Source organism: Microchirus variegatus, assembly GCF_963457635.1.
Source record: "Microchirus variegatus genome assembly, chromosome: 9".
Classification (NCBI taxonomy): Eukaryota; Metazoa; Chordata; class Actinopteri; order Pleuronectiformes; family Soleidae; genus Microchirus; species Microchirus variegatus.
Genome location: NC_139810.1, coordinates 2594018 through 2613930, shown reverse-complemented (window position 1 = coordinate 2613930; position 19913 = coordinate 2594018). Strand labels below are relative to the sequence as shown.

Genomic DNA, 19913 nt, shown 5'->3' with positions numbered 1-19913 from the left:
AAACAAAACGACGACACGAGAAGACGCAATATTTTTCCAGAGAAAAGGAAACGAAACTGAAGTCAGGTTTGTCCACGACGACCAAGACTCTGCTTGTTTTCAGCACGGCGATTAAAAAATGTCTGCTTTCTGCCACCAGGGGGCGCCTGTGTCACAGCGATAAAGAGAAGTTAGTTAGTTAGTTAGTAGTTTAAAAAAAAATCACTTAAAAGTCACTTTCTGCTCCTCAGTAAAAACATGAAAAGATAAAAAAATAAAAAAATAAAAACACGACAAATAAATGTAAATTAAACGTTTACTTTTATTACAATGAACAAATTTGCACAAAGAAAATGTTACCTTTGAATTAATCATCCACAATGGAAACACTGTTTGCTTCCTGTTTCTGTCTGTTAGTTTCTGGTTTCCTGTCTGTTCACTTCCTGTCTCCTGTCTGCTAACTTCCTGTTTACTTCCTGTTTTCCGGTCAGTTAACAACAGGATCACATATTTTACTTTTAGTAAATTAGATTGTGATTAAATCTTAATCCTGAAAATCAAAACCCATTTATTTCTTATTCATTTTAAATTAAAAATGAACTTAAGCGAGAAAAAAACGCTGAAAACAACCTGAGGGCGAACGTCGTTGACGACTTGACTTCAGTGTTCAGACGAGCTTTTCATCCACCAATCAGAAGCGAGTATGTAAATGAGTGCGTGAGTGACAGACGGTGAACATTGTAACATATTTTGTATCATAAACTCTCACATCTGCATCTTCCAAATCAAACCCCGAGAGAAAAAAAAGACAAACGATGGAGACGAACGTGAGTGTGTGTGTGTGTGGGTGTTCCTCCATGCATGAGCCTTGTACAGTAGAAGTAGCATTATTGATCGAAAGTGATCGTAAGAACTTATCAATCATATCGGAAAAAAAAAAAAGTCTGTCGTTTTGCATGAAAAAAAAAAAATCTTCCTTTGTTTCTCGTTTCTCCAAAACTTTAACGACGAGTGTTTGCACCAAAGCAAAGGAATTCTGAGGATTGGATTATTGAATTCAAAAATAAAAATAACATCATTCAGGCATGTTCCTCGCCAGGATGTGTGTGTGTGTGTGTGTGAGAGTGTGTGTGTGTGTGAGAGAGTGTGTGTGTGTGTGAGAGAGAGCAGTCACAAATATGCATGGATACCGTTGTAGGTATTTTCTCTGTTTTAACAAAGACGAGCTTGAACTCACTGTGACTGGTTTCTATGACGACAACCGTGTTCAAACATCATGCAACAAACTTTTGTTCAAGGTCCAGTTTTTCTCTCACTTTGACCAGCAACTGTTCCAAGTTCCTGTCAGAAGGGGGCGCTGTGCTGACGAGTGTAAACGTGGTTTGATGCGTTTGAAAACTCCAGGGAACGGTAACGAGGTGACCTCCAGGTGACCTCGAGTTCTGACGATGTAACCTTGAGGCGACCTTGAGTTCGGACGAAGTCACCTTGAGATGACCATGAGTTCAGATGAGGTGACCTCGAGGTGACCTCGAGTTTGTACGAAGTGACCTCAAGGCGACCTTGAGTTCGGACGAGGTTACCTTGAGGTAACTTGAGTTCGGTTGAGGTGACCTCGAAGCAACCTCGAATTCGGATAAGGTGACCTCAAGGTGACCTTAAGTTTGGACGAAGTGACCTTGAGTTCAGACTAGGTGACCTCGAGGTGACCTTGAGTTTGGGCGAGGTGACCTCAAGGTGACCTTGAGTTCGGACGAGGTGACCTTAAGTTTGGACGAAGTGACCTGGATTTCGAGCGAGGTGACCTCGAAGTGACCTTGAGTTCAGACGAGGTGACCTCGAAGTGACCTTGACTTAGGATGAGGTGACCTCGAGTTCAGACGAGGTGACCTTGAGTTCGGACGAGGTGACCTTGTGACCTTGAGTTCGGACAAGGTAACTTACGTTCAGATAAGGTGACCTCGAGGTGACCTTGAGTTTGGGCGAGGTGACCCTGATTTCGAGCGAGGTGACCTCAAAATGACCTTGAGTTCAGACTAGGTGACCTCAAGGTGACCTTGAATTCAGACGAGGTAACTTGAGTTTGGATGAGGTGACCTTGATTTCGGGCGAGGTGACCTCGAAGTGACCTTGAGTTTGAACGAGGTGACATCAAGGTGACCTTGATTTAGGACGAGGTGACCTCAAGATGACCTCGAGTTCAGACGAGGTGACCTTGAGGTGACCTTGAGTTTGGATTGACCTCTGACCTCGTTGACAGGATGTAAATGAATTCACAGAAACAGTAAATTGTTTATTTTATGAACTGTGAAAAATGTAATGATTTGCGAAAGTGTTGGTTTTATTTCCATCCTGTCGGTGGTTTGTTGTCATGTGACCTGTTGTTTACTTGTTGGTGTGATGAAGGTTTGATTGTTTCCATCAGTTCAGTCTCAGTGAGTGAAGAAGAAGAAGATTAAAGCACAGACGTCTATATTCATCCCACTAATAAACAACAGAAACCACCACATGTTTCATGTCTTTTCTCTCTTTTTAACTGTGGAAGCAAACTTCAATCATGTGGGCGGAGCTTGTAACGTTGACAGCGCCACCTACAGTCCTGGCATATGGAAGAGCAGCCTAACTCAGCTCTGCTGACGGTGAAAAGATGATGACGTGTCCTGTTGGTGGCGCTGTGGTCATCGACCATCAGCCAGTCTCTGGATTCTGTCTGTGTGGACGCAGATATTTACTGATGTTTACGTGTGGGCGTGGCCTAAAGTGTTCACTTTAAAAAACATGAACAGTTTGTGTGCGTTTAATCTGACGCTGATTAAAATCTGTGTCACAGACAGAGGGCGCTGTTCTAACGCTATAGAATGTCAATAATGTAAATCTTAAATATATATTTTTTATATATTCAAACAGTAAAGCGTGGATTAGTAATCAATTTTTACAAATAACACGTATGAAAAAACAAAGATTTGTCAAATATCGGTGGGATTATTATAAACATTTTACATCAATGGGATTATAATAGATATTTATATCAGTGGGATTATTATAGATTTATCAATATTTTATATCAGTGGGATTATTATAAATATTTATATTGGTGGGATTATTATAAATATGTTATATCATTGGGATTATTATAAATATGTTATATCAGTGGGATTATTATAAATATTTTATATCATTGGGATTATTATAAATGTATAGGTATTTTATATCAGTTGGATTATTATTAACATTTTATATTCATGGGATTATTATAAATATTTTATATCAGTGGAAATATTATCGATTTTTTAAGACATTTTATATCATTGGGATTATCATAAACATTTTATATCAATGGGATTATTACAGATTTATCGATTTTTTGTATCAGTGGAATTATTATAAATATTTATATCAGTGGGATTATTAAAGATTTATAGATATTTTATATCAATCCAAAATCATGATCAACAGTGATGACGTCATAGGTCATAGATGATGTTTGTTATTGTAATGTTTATTTTTATTTCTTTATTAAACCTTTAAATCAATAATAAATATAATAAATAAATGTCAAACTCGTGATTCTGGAACAAACTGAACATTTAAAAAGAAGAGGAATAAAAAAAAATGTTGTTCATGTTTTGTTTTCTGTGAATAAAAAAAAACAGTTCCAGTCGCGCGGTGACTCATGGGAAGCGGCGGCGCGCGCACAGGTGTGTTCAGGTGTGTTCAGGTGTCCTCTGTCCTCGCGTCCCCGCGGCGTCTCTCTGCTCGTGTGTCGCTGTTTCCTGGTTTCTTGTCTCGGGAGTTCGTCACATTCACAGCCGCAGTCTCGGTCCAGGTCTCCGGCGTCGACTCTGACCCGCGTCCGCTGACGGTACCGGGAGCTGCACGCGCACGTTTCGGATCAGTGTTTGTTTGTTCTTTTTTTTTTCTTCTTTAAAAACAAACACCTGTCGCTCTCTCTCTCTCTCTGTCTGTCTCTCTCTCTCTCTCTCTCTCTCTCTCTCTCTCTGTCTGTGTCTGTCTCTCTCTCTCTCTCTTTGTTTACCTGTTCAGGTCAGATTAAAAACAAACAAACAGCTTCTCTCTGGACATCATGGATTATCTGGACTCGGGACAGAAGTTCAGTCCGCGCCAGGTCAGTGTTGAACCGGACTAAACTGTGTGGTGACGTCACAGCTCAGTATCACCGAGATGAGCAAACAGAAACTCAACGTGACGTCATCTCACTGTGGACAGAATTATAATAATAATATATATATATATATAATCTCAATATAAATACAACATAATAACAGAATAAATACAAACGTCAGAGTAAATTGTAACTAAAGTAAAAGGAGCTGAGTTCATGTTTAAATAATTGTGTCATTTCAAATGAAAGAAAAATGAAATCGTGATTTTAAATTTAAATTTGAAATCATCGTAAGATTTATTTCCTTTTTGCTCCTGGTTTGATTTATTATCTGTTATTTTCTGATTTCTTTATTATTATCAATTTTCTTACTTACATATAAATAAATATATATATGTATATGTGTATTTAACCCAGTGAATTTCCTGGGCTCCTCCTGTCAGTGACCTTTGACCTTTGACCTACAGACTGTTGCTGAGTGTTGATGCTTTGTACGGAAGATTATCATCAGGGTCACGTGTTTTAAAAAGGGAAAAGGAAATTGAGATAATCCCTAACCCAGAATTCTGGGTTTAAAGAATTATGAGATTTAAAAACTTCTGAGATTAAAGTCAGAATTATGGGATTAAATCATTCTCAGATGAAAGATTTCGGAGATTAAAGACTTCGGAGATTAAATAACTCACATATTAAAGTCAGAATTCTGGGATTAAAGACTTCAGAGATTAAATCATTGTCATATTAAAGTCAGAATTCTCAGTTTAAAGACTTCTGAGATTAAATAATTCTGGGATTAAATACTTCTGGGATTACATAATTCACATATTAAAGTCAGAATTCTGGGATTAAAGACTTCGGAGATTAAATCATTGTCATATTAAAGTCAGAATTTTCAGATTAAAGACTTCTGAGATTAAATAATTCTCAGATTAAAGTTGAATTCTGAGATTAAAGTGAGAATTGATGCTCTCCTGTAGCGCTCCTGTGTGAGTTCATGTGATAAATAATTGATCGTGACGATGTCGTCGTTCTGTGATGAAATGACAACATGAACATGAACATGATTCGTCCACAGATGAATCCATGAATCTTTGTGCTTCACGTTTGAAGCGTGTTTTAGTTTGGAGTTCTCTGACAGTTTGGAGGAGGCGGAGTTTTATTGTGACAGATAGAACAGGGCGGAGTCTAAATGTCTTTATGCTTGAATTAACACAAACAGGAAATGAAGACATTCCTGTCCAACCACTCACTCACTGTGTGTGTGCGTGTGTGTGTGCGTGTGTGTGTGTGTGTGTGTGTGTGTGTGTGTGTGTGTGTGTGTGTAGGACACTGACTGGGACACCACGATGCAGTTCCTCCCAGCACCTGACACCAAACAGCTGGAGAAGAAGTCTGGCTGCAGGAAGAAGCTGTTTCTGGGTGTGTCTCTGGTTCTGTCTGCTGCAGCTCTGGCTCTGCTCACCGGTCTGCTCGTCTGGCACTTTCACTGTGAGCGCCACACAACTTTATTTACACACCTCTGACCGACAAACATGGCCGACTTCTGTCCAGACTCCACGTTAGTTCTGCTCGTCGTCGTGTGACGGCGCTCTGTGTTAACCACGCCCACTTCAAATGTCTGGCCTAATATTTCATTAGAAATGTTGTATTTTTCCTGCTGTCATGTGAGCCTCTAACCTCTGACCTCTGACCTTTGACCTCTCCGTGGTGCTCAGTGCGCAGCGACGTCAGAGTGCAGAGACTTTACATCGGCTCCATGGTAATCAACGAGCAGCGTTTCCTGCCGGCGTACGAAGATCCCAGAAGTCTTCAGTTCACTGAGCTGTCGTCGCTGGTTCTCCGACAGGTGAGCGCATGAAAGTCAAGGATTCTGATGTTATTGTTGTTATTGTTATTGTTGTTATTGTTATTATTGTTATTGTTCTCCTGGTGTCTGGTTCTGCTGCAGAGGTTGTGACCTTTGTGACCTTTGTCTCTTTCAGCTGAAGCTGATTTACTCCAAAGATTCTGTGTTGGCCAAATACTTCAAGGGCTCCACGGTGCAGACCTTCAGGTACGAGTCATGTGACCACGACGATACATGTGACGATTCACATGACGATTCACGTGACGATTCACGTGACGATTCACGTGACGATTCACATGACGATTCACATGACGATTCACATGACGATTCACATGACGACTCATGACGATTCACGTGACGATTCACGTGATGATTCACACGATGATTCACGTGACGATTCACGTGACGATTCACGTGACGATTCACATGACGATTCACATGACGACTCTCATGACGATTCACGTGATGATTCACACGATGATTCACATGATGATTCACGTGACGATTCACGTGACGACTCTCGTGGCGATTCACGTGGCGATTTACATGATGATCCACGTGATGATTCACGTGACCACGAAGACTCACGTGACGATTCATATGACGATGCAGATTCACATTGCGATGACGAGTCACGTGACCATGACTCGTCCCTGATGTGTGTCCTCTCTGATGTCACAGTGAGTCAGACGGCGGCGGCGACGACCTCGTGGCTTATTATCAGTCAGAGTTCGAGGTTCCTGTGACTCAGCAGAATTCTCTGGACAAAGCCATCGAGTCGTTGGATCCAGGAAGTCCTCAAGGACGACAGGGACGACTTCTGCTGAAACCTGCAGACGCTCTGAGTGTGAAGAGCGTCGTCTCACGAGGTCTGGACTGGAAAAAACATTTCAACCTAAACTTAAACAATGTTCATAGAGATTAAAGTCAGAATTACTTTTTTTCCTCATAATTTTAGCTTTAATCTATTAATTCTGACTTTAATCTGAGAATTCTGTCTGTCTGGAACTCATAATTGTAATAATCTAACGTTTATAATCTGACAAACGTTAGATTATTTTTGTCGGAGGAAAAGCTGGGGAACGAGTTCCAGACGGACAGCGACTCCAAGGTTTGTGTTTTCTGAAACTGTTTTTGTGTAAATTCTTTAAATATTGATTGTTTTGAATAATCTGTTCACAGCTATAGATCCACGGATGACCAGGAAGTCCTTATATGGTGAGACATTTATACAGGAAACATCGATAAAGTACGTTTTCATGTTTTCATTCTTCATCGTCTTTTGTTTTCAGTGAAAAAGTCCTTTAACGTCCACGTCAGAGACGCAGGAATCCTCCGCTCTCCGGGTTTTCCAGACTCCTCGTATCCTCCAAACGTTTACCTTCAGTGGAGACTCAGAGCTGATCCAGGACACAGAGTCAAACTGGACTTTCACACTTTGATCCTGGAAGACGACTGTCAACAAGACTTCATCAAGATCTACGACTCTCTGGCTGCAATAGAACAACGTGCTCTCACTGAGTGAGTGACCGTCCTCTGTGTCCTCAGTGTCCTCTGTGTTCGTCCTTCTGTGTCCTCTGTGTCTGTCCCTCTGTGTCCTTTGTGTCCGTCCCTCTGTGTCTGTCCCTCTGTGTCTGTCCTTCTGTGTCCGTCCCTCTGTGTCCTCTGTGTCTGTCCCTCTGTGTCCTCTGTGTCTGTCCCTCTGTGTCCTCTGTGTCTGTGTCCTCTGTGTCTTCTGTGTCCGTCCCTCTGTGTCCTCTGTGTCTGTCCTTCTGTGTCCGTCCCTCTGTGTCCATCCCTCTGTGTCCTCTGTGTCCGTCCCTCTGTGTCCTCTGTGTCTGTCCCTCTGTGTCCGTCCCTCTGTGTCCTCTGTGTCTTCTGTGTCCGTCCCTCTGTGTCCTCTGTGTCTGTCCTTCTGTGTCCGTCCCTCTGTGTCCATCCCTCTGTGTCTGTCCTTCTGTGTCCGTCCCTCTGTGTCCATCCCTCTGTGTCCGTCCCTCTGTGTCCTCTGTGTCCGTCCCTCTGTGTCAGTCCCTCTGTGTCTGTCCCTCTGTGTCTTCTGTGTCCGTCCCTCTGTGTCCTCTGTGTCCATCCCTCTGTGTCCTCTGTGTCCGTGTCTTCTGTGTCTGTCCTTCCGTGTCTGTCCCTCTGTGTCCATCCCTCTGTGTCCGTCCCTCTGTGTCCTACCCTCTGTGTCTGTCCTTCTGTGTCCGTCCCTCTGTGTCCTCTGTGTCCATCCCTCTGTGTCCTCTGTGTCCGTGTCTTCTGTGTCTGTCCTTCCGTGCTGTCCCTCTGTGTCCATCCCTCTGTGTCCGTCCCTCTGTGTCTGTCCTTCTGTGTCCGTCCCTCTGTGTCTGTCCCTCTGTCCTCTGTGTCCGTCCCTCTGTGTCCGTCCATCACTCTGTGTCCTCTGCGTCCGTCCATCAGTCTCTGTGTCCTTCTGTGTCTGTCCATCGGTCTGTGTCCTCTCTTCAGACAGTGTTGGACAGACATTGTGTCCTCTGTGTCCTCTCTCCTCAGACAATGTTGGACAGACATTGTGTCCTCTCTTCAGACAGTGTTGAAAAGACATTGTGTCCTCTCTCCTCAGACAGTGTGGTTACCCTCACGACTCCTTGTCCTACTTGTCCTCTGGAAGCGTCATGTTGTTGACTCTGGTCACCAGTGAAGAGAAGAACTTCCCAGGATTCAGAGCAAACTACTCACAACTGGCTGTGGGTCAACAAAGTATGACAACACACACACACAGACACACACACCCCCACACACACACACACACACACACACACACACACACACACACACACAGACACACACACACACACACACTGAAGTCTCTGTCTCTTTGTGTCCAGAGTGTGGAGGGACACTAAGAGAGGACAAAGGCTTCATCTCATCACCGTTCTTCCCCTCGAACTTTCCTCCTCGAACCACATGTGTGTGGGACATACAGGTGAGTCCACATCAGTCCTCATGTCCTCATGTCCTCATGTTCGTCCTCTTCAATTAATTCACTGAGGACTACGGTGGCCCTGAGGTGCAAAACACAAACGCAAATCACAAAACACACCACAAATCACACAACACAAAACACAAAACGCAACACAAATCACAAAACGCAACACAAAACACAACACAAATCACAAAACACAACACAAATCAAAAACACAAACACAAATCACAAAACACAACACAAATCACAAAACACAACACAAATCACAAAAGCAAATCAAAAACACAAATCACAAAACACAACACAAATCAAAAACACAACACAAAACGCAAATCACAAAACACAAACACAAATCACAAAACACAACACAAATTACAAAACACAAACGCAAATCAAAAACACAAATCACAAAACACAACACAAATCAAAAACACAAATCACAAAACACAACACAAATCAAAAACACAAATCACAAAACACCACAAATCGCAAACGCAAAACACAACACAAATCAAAAACACAAACACAAAACACAACAAAAATCACAAAACGCAACACAACGCAAATCAAAAACACAAATCACAAAACACAACACAAATCAAAGTCACAAAACAACACAAATCAAAAACACAACACAAATCACAAACGCAAATCAAAAACACAAATCACAAAACGCAACACAAATCACAAAACACAACACAAATCAAAATCACAAAACAACACAAATCAAAAACACAACACAAATCACAAACGCAAATCAAAAACACAAATCACAAAACGCAACACAAATCACAAAACACAACACAAATCACAAAACACAAACGCAAATCAAAAACACAAATCACACAACACAAAACACAAACACAAATCAAAAAAACATTAACTCAAAACGGAAACGCAAATCACACAACGCAAACACAAAAGTGAGTTAATGTTTTGGTGTTTTCTGCTTTTGTGTTGTGTGATTTGTGATTTGCGTTTCCGTTTTGAGTTAATGTTTTTGTGTTTTGTGATTTGCGTTTGTGTTTTGCACCTCAGGGCCACCGTAGAGGACACATGAGGTTTAAATAAAAATGAATGTAATGTGTTGACGTTGTCTCGTTCAGGTCCCAGAAGACAAGTTCATAAAGGTTCAGTTCAACAAGTTCCAGATGGGAAACTACAGTGTGGAGTGTTCCGAGGATTACGTCCAGATTGACAATCAAAGGTCAGTCGTGTCCTACTTTTGTCTCTAATCTCAAACGTGGACACAGATTAAATCCCATCGTCTTCTCGCAGGTTGTGTGGCAGTGCGTTAAAGAACACGGTGATCACCGGCAGAAGCAACAAGATGACCGTCAAGTTTCACTCGGACTCGTCTTACGTGGACCAGGGTTTCACCGCCGAGTACGAGGCCTTCGTCCCCAGCAACCGTACGAAATGGACTTTTATTTTGTAATCCTGTGACGTGGTCACTTCCTGTCGCTGACTCTCTTGTTGTTGTTGTTGTTCAGCTTGTCCCGGAAACTTCCAGTGCAACAACAACCTGTGCATCAACACCACTCTGAGATGTGACGGCTGGAACGACTGCGGAGACGACAGCGACGAAGACGGCTGCGGTGAGGACGCGCGCGCGTGTTTTCCTACTGCGCCACCTAGTGTTCAAGCTGGAATGATGAATACACCAGTTCGTACAAGCTCTGGGGAAAACACAGGCAGAATTACTTTAACCGAATTTCCCCAAACTTGGTGGGAAGACGTTACAGACCAAGACGAACAAAAAAGTCCACCGTGGCCTCAACCCAACAGGAAGTCGGCCATTTTGAAATGTTGGCGTCCATTTTGGCGATATACACCCTACGTGAATGGGCAAACTCGTCCGTGCGCGTTTCTCATACCGACTTTACAAAAACAATTTGTACGTCAAAGACGAAAAGTTGATTAAAGTTTTTGCAGATTCAAAAATGGCGTGGCCACGACAACCATTGGCATTTTGGCGAATTTCGACTGTTCGCCGCGAAACAGGAAGTGCGCTATGACTTTGGCATACACTGAGTTCCACCGAATTCTCCGAAACTTGGTGGGAAGATGTTACAGACCAAGACGAACAACAATGTCGACAGTAACCATGGCCTCAACTCAACAGGAGGTCGGCCATTTTTTTATTTTGCGTGTCCATTTTTGGCAATTTGCACCCTACGCAAATGAGCAAACTCGTTCGAGCGCGTTTTTCATACCAACGTTAAAAAAACCACGCCAATTTGTACAAGACACATCGAAGGCAGAAAGTTGTCGAAAGGTTTTGTGGATTCAAAAACGGCGTGGCCATGGCAACCATTGGCGTTTTGGCGAATTTCGACCATTCGCCACGAAACAGGAAGTGCCCTGTAACTTCAGCATAAATTCACGAGTTCCACCAAATTTTTTGAAACTTGGTGAGAAGATGTTCCAGACCAAGACGAACAAAGTACAGCCGATGCCAGTATGTCTGCGTGATGAGATTACATCTCAACCAAGTTTGTTTGTTTGTTGTCCTCAGCGTGTGATGCGTCTCAGATGAAGTGCAAAAATGGACGCTGTAAACCGAAGCTGTGGGAGTGTGACGGGTCCAACGACTGTGGAGACAACACGGACGAGGAAGACTGTGGTGGGTTCATCAGCGTTAAAAGCACATCAGAACATCAGAGCACATCAGAGAACATCAATGTACATCAATGCACATCACTATCTAAGTACAGCATAGAACATCAGAGCACATCATAGTACGTCAAAGCACATCGAGAGAACATCAAAGCACATCACTATCAAGCCATCATAACATCAGAGAACAACAAGAGAACATCGAAGCACATCAGAGAACATCACTGTCTAAGCACACAGAGATCAAAGCACATCAAGAGAACATCAAAGCACATCACAATTTAGCACATAATGAACATCAAAGCCCACCGACTAAGCACATCATAGAACATCAGAGCACATCAAAGCACATCGAGAGAACATCAAAGCACATTAAAGTGTTTCTTAAACATGGAAGTGAAGACGTTTGTTTCTGTCTCTGTTTTTTCTAGAAAAATGTAAAGCAGGAGAGTTTTCTTGCAGAAACAGAAAATGCATCCCAGAGAAGCTCAAGTGTAACGGAAAAGTCGACTGTTCTGACGGATCTGACGAGGCCAAGTGTGAAAAATGTAACGCGTTCATATGTTCACCATCAGGGGGCAGCAACATGTCCTCAGTGATTATTTGTTTGTTTCCTGACTGTTTGTTGTTGTTGTTGTTGTTCAGCTCTGGTTCTGCAGACGTGCTCCGCCTTTAACTTCCGCTGCACAAACGGACGCTGCATCAGTAAACTCAACCCAGAGTGTGACGGCGAACAAGACTGTGACGACGGATCTGACGAGGCTAACTGTGGTGCGTACACACACACACGCACACCTACACCTGTGTGTGTTACAGAGAGTGTGTGTTACAGTGTGTGTGTGTGTGTTTTACAGAATGTGGGTCCCCGCCGTATCGGAGCTCGCGTATTGTGGGCGGACAGACGTCCCGGGAGGGGGAGTGGCCGTGGCAGGTCAGCCTCCACATCAAAGGCACGGGTCACGTGTGCGGAGCGTCGGTGCTGAGCCGCCGCTGGCTGCTAACGGCCGCTCACTGCGTCCAAGACAACGGGCCGAACAAGTAGGAACCTGAACCTCACACACGCATTCTGTGACCTCTGACCTTTAAAGTGTGTCCTATATGTTTGACGGTAGTGACATGTCAAATAATAATAATCTAGTCACAGTTATCATCTAGTGCTAGGCACGTTAGCGGCGGCTAACGGCGTCAACGCTAACACGTTTCCATGACGACTGACCGGAAAAAGACATGCGTGATGTCATGTTTACGTGGCGCGGCACCGTTTACAAGTGAGCTCCGTTAGCTGCGCTAGCTCCTTTAGCGCCGTTAGCGCGCCTACAGTGGAACTGTTTATTAAACGAAAAGAGCAGCGCTACAAATAACCAGCGCACCTGTGCACTGCGTATGTGTGCCTCTGTTTTTAAAGTTTAGCGTTAACTTTAGAGACTCATTTTAACAACTCGGCATCCGTTAACGATGACACCGTTATCGTGGCCCTACGTGCAGGTACTCCCAGGCCGGCCAGTGGGAGGCGCTGTTGGGTCTGCATGTGCAAAGTCTGACCAACGAGTGGACGGTGAAGAGGAACATCAAGCGAATCATCGCCCACGGTGACTACAACCCTCTGACCTACAACAACGACATCGCGCTGATGGAGCTGGAGGAGGAAGTGCCTCTGAACCAGAACATCTGGCCCATCTGTCTGCCCTCACCTGCCCACGACTTCCCTGCAGGTCAGGAGGCGTGGGTGACGGGCTGGGGCGCCACCAGAGAGGGAGGTGAGAATATATGTCACAGATGTGATTTTTCTTTCAGTCAATAACATGAAGTTGTGATGATGAATGTGACGGAATGTCACGCGCTCTTCCAGGCTCCACTGCCTCTGTCCTGCAGAAAGCCGAGGTTCGGATCATCAACAGCACGGTTTGTAAGAAGCTGATGAACGACGACGTCAGCGATAACATGATCTGTGCTGGAGTTCTTAAAGGAGGCGTGGACGCCTGTCAGGTAACGGCCAATCACATCGCTCGTCTCATTCAAACTGACCGACTCTGCTCATGTATCACATTTAAGTCTCAGTTTGTCCGCACCTGCTGTTTACACGGGAATCACATGTGACCACATGAATCACAGGTGACCTGATGAATCACAGGTGACCTGATGAACCACATCACATGTGACCTGGTGAATCACATCACATGTGACCTGGTGAATCACATCACATGTGACCTGGTGAATCATATTACAGGTGACCTGGTGAATCACATGTGACCTGGTGAGTCACATCACATGTGACCTGGTGAGTCACATCACATGTGACCTGGTGAATCACATCACATGTGACCTGGTGAATCGTATTTGACCTCGTGAATCACAGGTGACCTGAGGAATCACAGGTGACTTTGTGAATCACAGGTGACCTGAGGAATCACAGGTGACCTGATGAATAATCACATGTGACCTGGTGAATCACATTTGACCTCGTGAATCACAGGTGACCTGAGGAATCACATCACATGTAACCTGATGAATCACATCACATGTGACCTGATGAATCACATCACAGGTGACCTGGTGAATCACAGGTGACCTGATGAATAATCACATGTAACCTGATGAATCACATCACGTGACCTTGTAAATCACAGATGACCTGGTGAATCACATGTGACCTGCTGAATCACATCACAGGTGACCTGGTGAATCACATCACATGTGACCTGGTAAATCACAGGTGACCTGGTGAATCACATCACATGTGACCTGGTAAATCACAGGTGACCTGGTGAATCACAACACATGTGACCTGGTGAATCACAGGTGACCTGGTAAATCACAGGTGACCTGGTGAATCACATCACACATGACCTGATGAATCACATCACATGTGACCTGGTAAATCACAGGTGACCTGATGAATCACATCACATGTGACCTGGTAAATCACAGGTGACCTGATGAATCACATCACAGGTGACCTGATGAATCACATCACAGGTGACCTGATGAATCACATCACAGGTGACCTGATGAATCACATCACAGGTGACCTGATGAATCACATGTGACCTGCTGAATCACATCACAGGTGACCTGATGAATCACATCACAGGTGACCTGATGAATCACATGTGACCTGCTGAATCACATCACAGGTGACCTGGTGAATAATCACATGTGACCTGCTGAATCACATGTGACCTGATGAATAATCACATGTGACCTGATCACTGTTACAATCGTCTTCTTTCAGGGTGACTCTGGCGGTCCGCTGTCAGTCACCGCCCTGAGTGGGCGTGTCTTCGTCGCGGGCGTGGTGAGCTGGGGCGACGGCTGCGCTCGCAGGAACAAACCTGGTATTTACACTCAGATTATCAAATACCGCGGCTGGATTAAGAAGATGAGTGATGTGTAAGTGAAGATCATTCTGCGGGTTTTGACTTTTAAGATTAAAAAACATTTACATTTTTTTTTTTTTACTTTTTTTTAAAAAAGGCCCAAACTTTAATTTCAAAATGTAATATTCGTGGATTCCAAATGAATCTTTTTTATAAAGTCTAAATCCTCTGCTTTTATTACTATAATTATAGTCTCTTAATCTCCATCTGTAGCTGTTTTTATCTGAAAGGACAATTTTCAGAACTTTATTGGCAAAAGATGTGAATCCACTTAAAAAAACATCACATTAGATTAAATAATTAGACCAAATATCATAAATGAAATATCACGTCTCTTCCATGTTGTCAGTATTTAAATAAAAACACGACTCACCTTCAGAAATAAAAACATTGTCAGGGATTTGAATAGTTTAATGATATTTGTGAAGATATCTTGTTTTTGTATAGATTTGTTTTGAGTGTTTATTTGTACAGTGTTACTTCAGCAGAGTTAACTTTACGGGAACATTTTTGACTCTTTATGAAACGATTGTGACTCATTTTCTCCGAGTGATGCATCAAAAAAAAAAGTTATATTTTCATAAGTCGTGGTGTTACTTTTATTTCAAGTTTTTATTTAAAGAATTGGGTGAAGGTTTATTTTTTTAAAAACCAGTGTTTGTGGAAGTTGCAGTTAATTGTATGAAGTCTAACTTATATTGTAAAAATATTCAAATCTTCATGTACATTGAAAATGGAATTTGATATTTTGTCTTTTTGAGAGAAACTGCCAAAAAAAACCTCACAATTAAACTCATCCTTAAACAAAACAAACATTAACCCGATGTGTTTGTTTTCATTTAATGTTTTAAGTTTTTTTTTTTAGGTGTCTCGTGTCTGGAATCAGGGTTTTGAAACCATGAACTTAAATCGCTCATTTTCTTATAAAAATATGAAATATTGTCCAAAATACTACTAATAATTGTGTAAAATGCATAATATGGAGCCTCATAGACATGTTCATGTAAAGAAGCTTGTTTATTGAACACAAAATGGCGTCTATAGCTTCCATTAGCCTATTTGCAGCTAATGCTACCAGCTACATCCTGTCCAATGTTTTTGTTTTTACCAAATGTTAACATTTCGGGGGCAAAACTTCACAAACGTATGGATCAAATAGTTAAATACAAACTAGTCAACGCCTATAATTAATGCAAATTAAACATGTTAAAAACGTTTGATAATTAGGCCACAAAATAGCTTATACAACTTCGGTTAGCGTTAGCGGCTAATGCTACTAGGTGGAAACAGTTTATGGAGAGGCTGTTTTTTTTGAAAATGTAAACTAACCAGTTAAACAAAATAAACTAGTCCAAACAATTCATTAATAACGCTAACATAACTTAGGTACATGTGCAGTCGCTCTTAGCTTAGCATAGCAGCATTAGCAGCAGCAGTTTGAGGTCACCAGAGTGAAAATAATCTGGAAATAAGAAACTGTGGTGAACGAAAGTATTTTTGCTCTGGTGATCAATAAAGTTAACGCTGCCCTGCATTCTGATGCAAAGGATTCTGGGAATTGTAATGGATTTACGAACTGTGGCCCAAATAACAGTTTAATTAACGTACACTGATTAATTATTTACTAATATATATATATATATATTTTTTTAAATACATTTTTGGAATTTATAAATGTAAGAATAACTCAAAGTTCTTAGGTTTTCTAACATAAAATAAGTCATTATGAAAATATTAAAATTGATAAATAGTATAAATCAAAGAATAATATTTAAATAGTGGATTTTGCTCCCGATGCTTTATGTCATATAAATATGAACACAGGATTTCAAACACTGAAGTCACAAAATAACTCACTGACGGAGGCAGCAGTGGATCAACAGCTCCTGTGTGCTGTGATGTAAAATCTGCAAAAATGGACTTTGGTGTGGGAGAGTGAGCGGTTTATTGAAATGACAAATAAAGAACGTTGCATGTGCAGATTAAAATGTGAAACGTGTTTGTACATGAAGAAACCAGTGAAGAAACCAATTTATCTTTGCTCTTCTTTGGTCTCTGAAGGGTCCATGACTGAGGACCTGCTGCCCTCTAGTGGCCGTGTTAGAGCTCTGCAGGTTCTGCAAACCATGTTGACTGAAACAGAAGAGTCTTTCAGCATTCCAGTTAATGTGTAAGCCTTTAATCTGAGGCCACGAAACAGAAGATTAATCCCAGCAACTGAGAGGTTTTTTCTTTTCTTTTCAAAATAAGAGCATCGAAGTCTCTTGTTGTGTCATAACTATGTGTATGTATATGTATATATATATAATAATGTACTGAATATTTACACACACATTTCTTAAACTTATTCTTAACATAAAATAGATATGTACACGTGTATCAATGTATATAGTATGTATATGTACACACTCTGTATAAATACACATACTTATGTGTAATAAGTGTCTACATGTGTACATATTCATGATAAACACAATAACAGTGAAAAATATAATTCACTGTATCAATTTTTCTAATCTTTTTAGGGTTAGCTTTAACTAGCACTAAAGCTAACCCTAAAAGCAGGTCTAAACCCTGAAACAGTACCTTAACCTGTAGCTAACTCTAACCCTAAATCCAGGTCTAAATCCTGGAAAAGTACCATATCCTTAACCCTTAACCTAGCGCTAATGCTAACCCTAAAACCAGGTCATAACCCTGAAAAAGTACCTTAACCCTTAACCTAGTGCTAATGCTAACCCTAAAACCAGGTCTTAACCCTGAAAAAGTACCTTAACCCTTAACCTAGCGCTAACACTAACCTTAAATCCAGTTCTAAACCCTGAAAAAGCCATTTAAAGTTGTGGGTTTCAGACAAAATGTCCTCACAAAGATTTGTTGGACAAATATATAAATACAAGTACTCACACAGCCTTGTTTTTATCTTAGTGAGGACACTAGTGTGTCTCCTAAACTCCTACCCTAACCTTTGCCATCACAGCTAAGTGCCTAACCTTAACCCTCAACCTGAAGCTAACGCTAACCCTAAAACCAGGTCTTAACCCTGAAAAAGCCATTTAAAGTTGTGGGTTTCAGACAAAATGTCCTCACAAAGATTTGTTGGACAAATATATAAATACAAATACTCACACAGCCTTGTTTTTATATCTTAGTGAGGACACTAGTGTGTCTCCTAACCTCCTACCCTAACCTTTGTCATCACAGCTAAGTGCCTAACCTTAACCCTCAACCTGAAGCTAATGCTAACCCTAAAACCAGGTCAAAATCCTGAAAAAGTACCTTAACCTTAACTTAGAGCTAATGCTAACCCTAAATCCAGTTCCTAGCCCTGTAAAAAAAACAACAACATTAAAGTTGAGGGGTTCAGACAAAATGTCCCCACAAAAACATAAATAACACACACACACACACACACCCACACACACGCACACACACACACACACACACACACACACACACACACACACACACACACACACACACACACACACACACACACACACACACACACACACACACACACACACACACACACACGCACACACACACACAGCCCCCCACCATCGGGAGTGTGACGTCATGGGAGGAGTTTGGTTGGGATCCACCAAACTTTTTGCGTACTCTCTTTTCCTTTACGACGCCACGCCTCTACTTTAGCGTTTTTTTTTTCCTCCCTCCGCGCGTTAATTCCACGCCAAACTCAAACATACCTAACATTCCGCCTTTTTTCGAACCCCCCCTCCCTCTCTCTCTGTCAAACTCCATCATTTCGTCTGTCGTTTGTTTGTTTTTTTGTTGTTTCACTGAGGAACCGGGGGCCGGTTCTTCAGAGCGGGGCAGCGTCGGGATTGTGTCCGGCGGAGAGGAGCAGAGGAGCGGTTGTGAGGTGAGAGCGCTCTCGGTCACTTCTTCTTTGTTGTGTATGTGTGTGTGTGTGCGCGCTGTAACTTTCACGCCGCTGAAGTTTTGGGATTTTTCGCATATTTCGCATTTCCCCCGCTGCCGCGGCGCTGAATCACGGTGCCGGGAGCTTCCTCCGGGTTTATCCGCACTCCGGTGTCGGGGCTAAACTCTCCTTTTCTTCGCCACTCTCTGACTTTGTTGGTTCTTTTCTTCTTTTTTTTTTTTGTCGGAGGAGGAGCGGGGTATTATTAGCCCGCAAGCTAACCAACTAGCATGCGAGCCCGAGTGTGTTAGCACTGGTTTATGTGCAAATAAACACCGAGAGGACACAAAGTGAAACAGTCCTTTTGATTTTAAAGTGTCTCCGTGGTTTGTTTGCAACACTTAAGCCCAGTTTGAGTGAAGTTTGTCCCGGTTTCGACCCGGGATTGAAGGCAGAGTTAAGCTAACTCACGGTTGGCTAAACGGCTCCAGTCGTTCAGTGTGATTTCACTTTTTCCTCGGTACATGCTAACAGATGTGGACTGTCGTGTCCTCACATTAACCCGATTAAATCCGGTCTGAACGTTGTCTACATGTGTGATCCAATGTTTACAATAATGGTAATCGGATTAAAACTATATCTGCCCAAGGTACTGGCATCAAAACAGCATCTTCTCATTACCTTAATCTGAAAGAGTCAATGCTTAACAATCGGATTAAAACTATTGTCTGACCGAAAATACTGACAGGAAAGCAGCATTTTCTTATGACCATAATCTGAATAAAGTCAAGCTTGATATAATGATAATCGGATTAAAACTGTAGTCTGATACTGTAGTCTGCCAGGAAAGCAGCATTCTGTTTACCTTAATCTAAACCAGTTCACACTCAGTGAGATATAAATGGATTAAACCGTGTGAATAAAATACTGCCATGAAAACACTTGTACCTTAATCTGAGTCACGTCACACGCAAACTTTATAAATCAGATTAAGTCAATATTCTGCCAGGAAAAATTAAGATTTTAAAGTTTAAAGATGCAATAATTGGATTATGACACATCGTAATCTGATCCTGTCTAAATCAGATTGTGTTTTCTAGATCTGAAATGATTAATCGATTATTAATCTA

The 19913-nt window shown here is 42.1% G+C and overlaps 1 protein-coding gene across 1 annotated transcript; it reads left to right on the top strand.

Moving 5' to 3' along the window:
* Positions 1 to 4063: 4063 nt before the first annotated feature.
* On the top strand, positions 4064 to 14914 carry LOC310931363 (suppressor of tumorigenicity 14 protein-like; the record flags this gene model as incomplete). Its single annotated transcript, XM_083894492.1, has 19 exons — positions 4064 to 4105; positions 5428 to 5590; positions 5818 to 5948; positions 6085 to 6155; positions 6630 to 6817; positions 7131 to 7166; positions 7241 to 7469; positions 8539 to 8675; positions 8804 to 8901; positions 10008 to 10108; positions 10180 to 10313; positions 10395 to 10499; positions 11420 to 11527; positions 11952 to 12068; positions 12166 to 12291; positions 12375 to 12558; positions 13006 to 13277; positions 13370 to 13506; positions 14753 to 14914. The coding sequence occupies 19 exons, from the start codon at positions 4064 to 4066 to the stop codon at positions 14912 to 14914; spliced, it is 2541 nt and encodes an 846-aa protein (XP_083750618.1).
* Positions 14915 to 19913: the final 4999 nt, after the last annotated feature.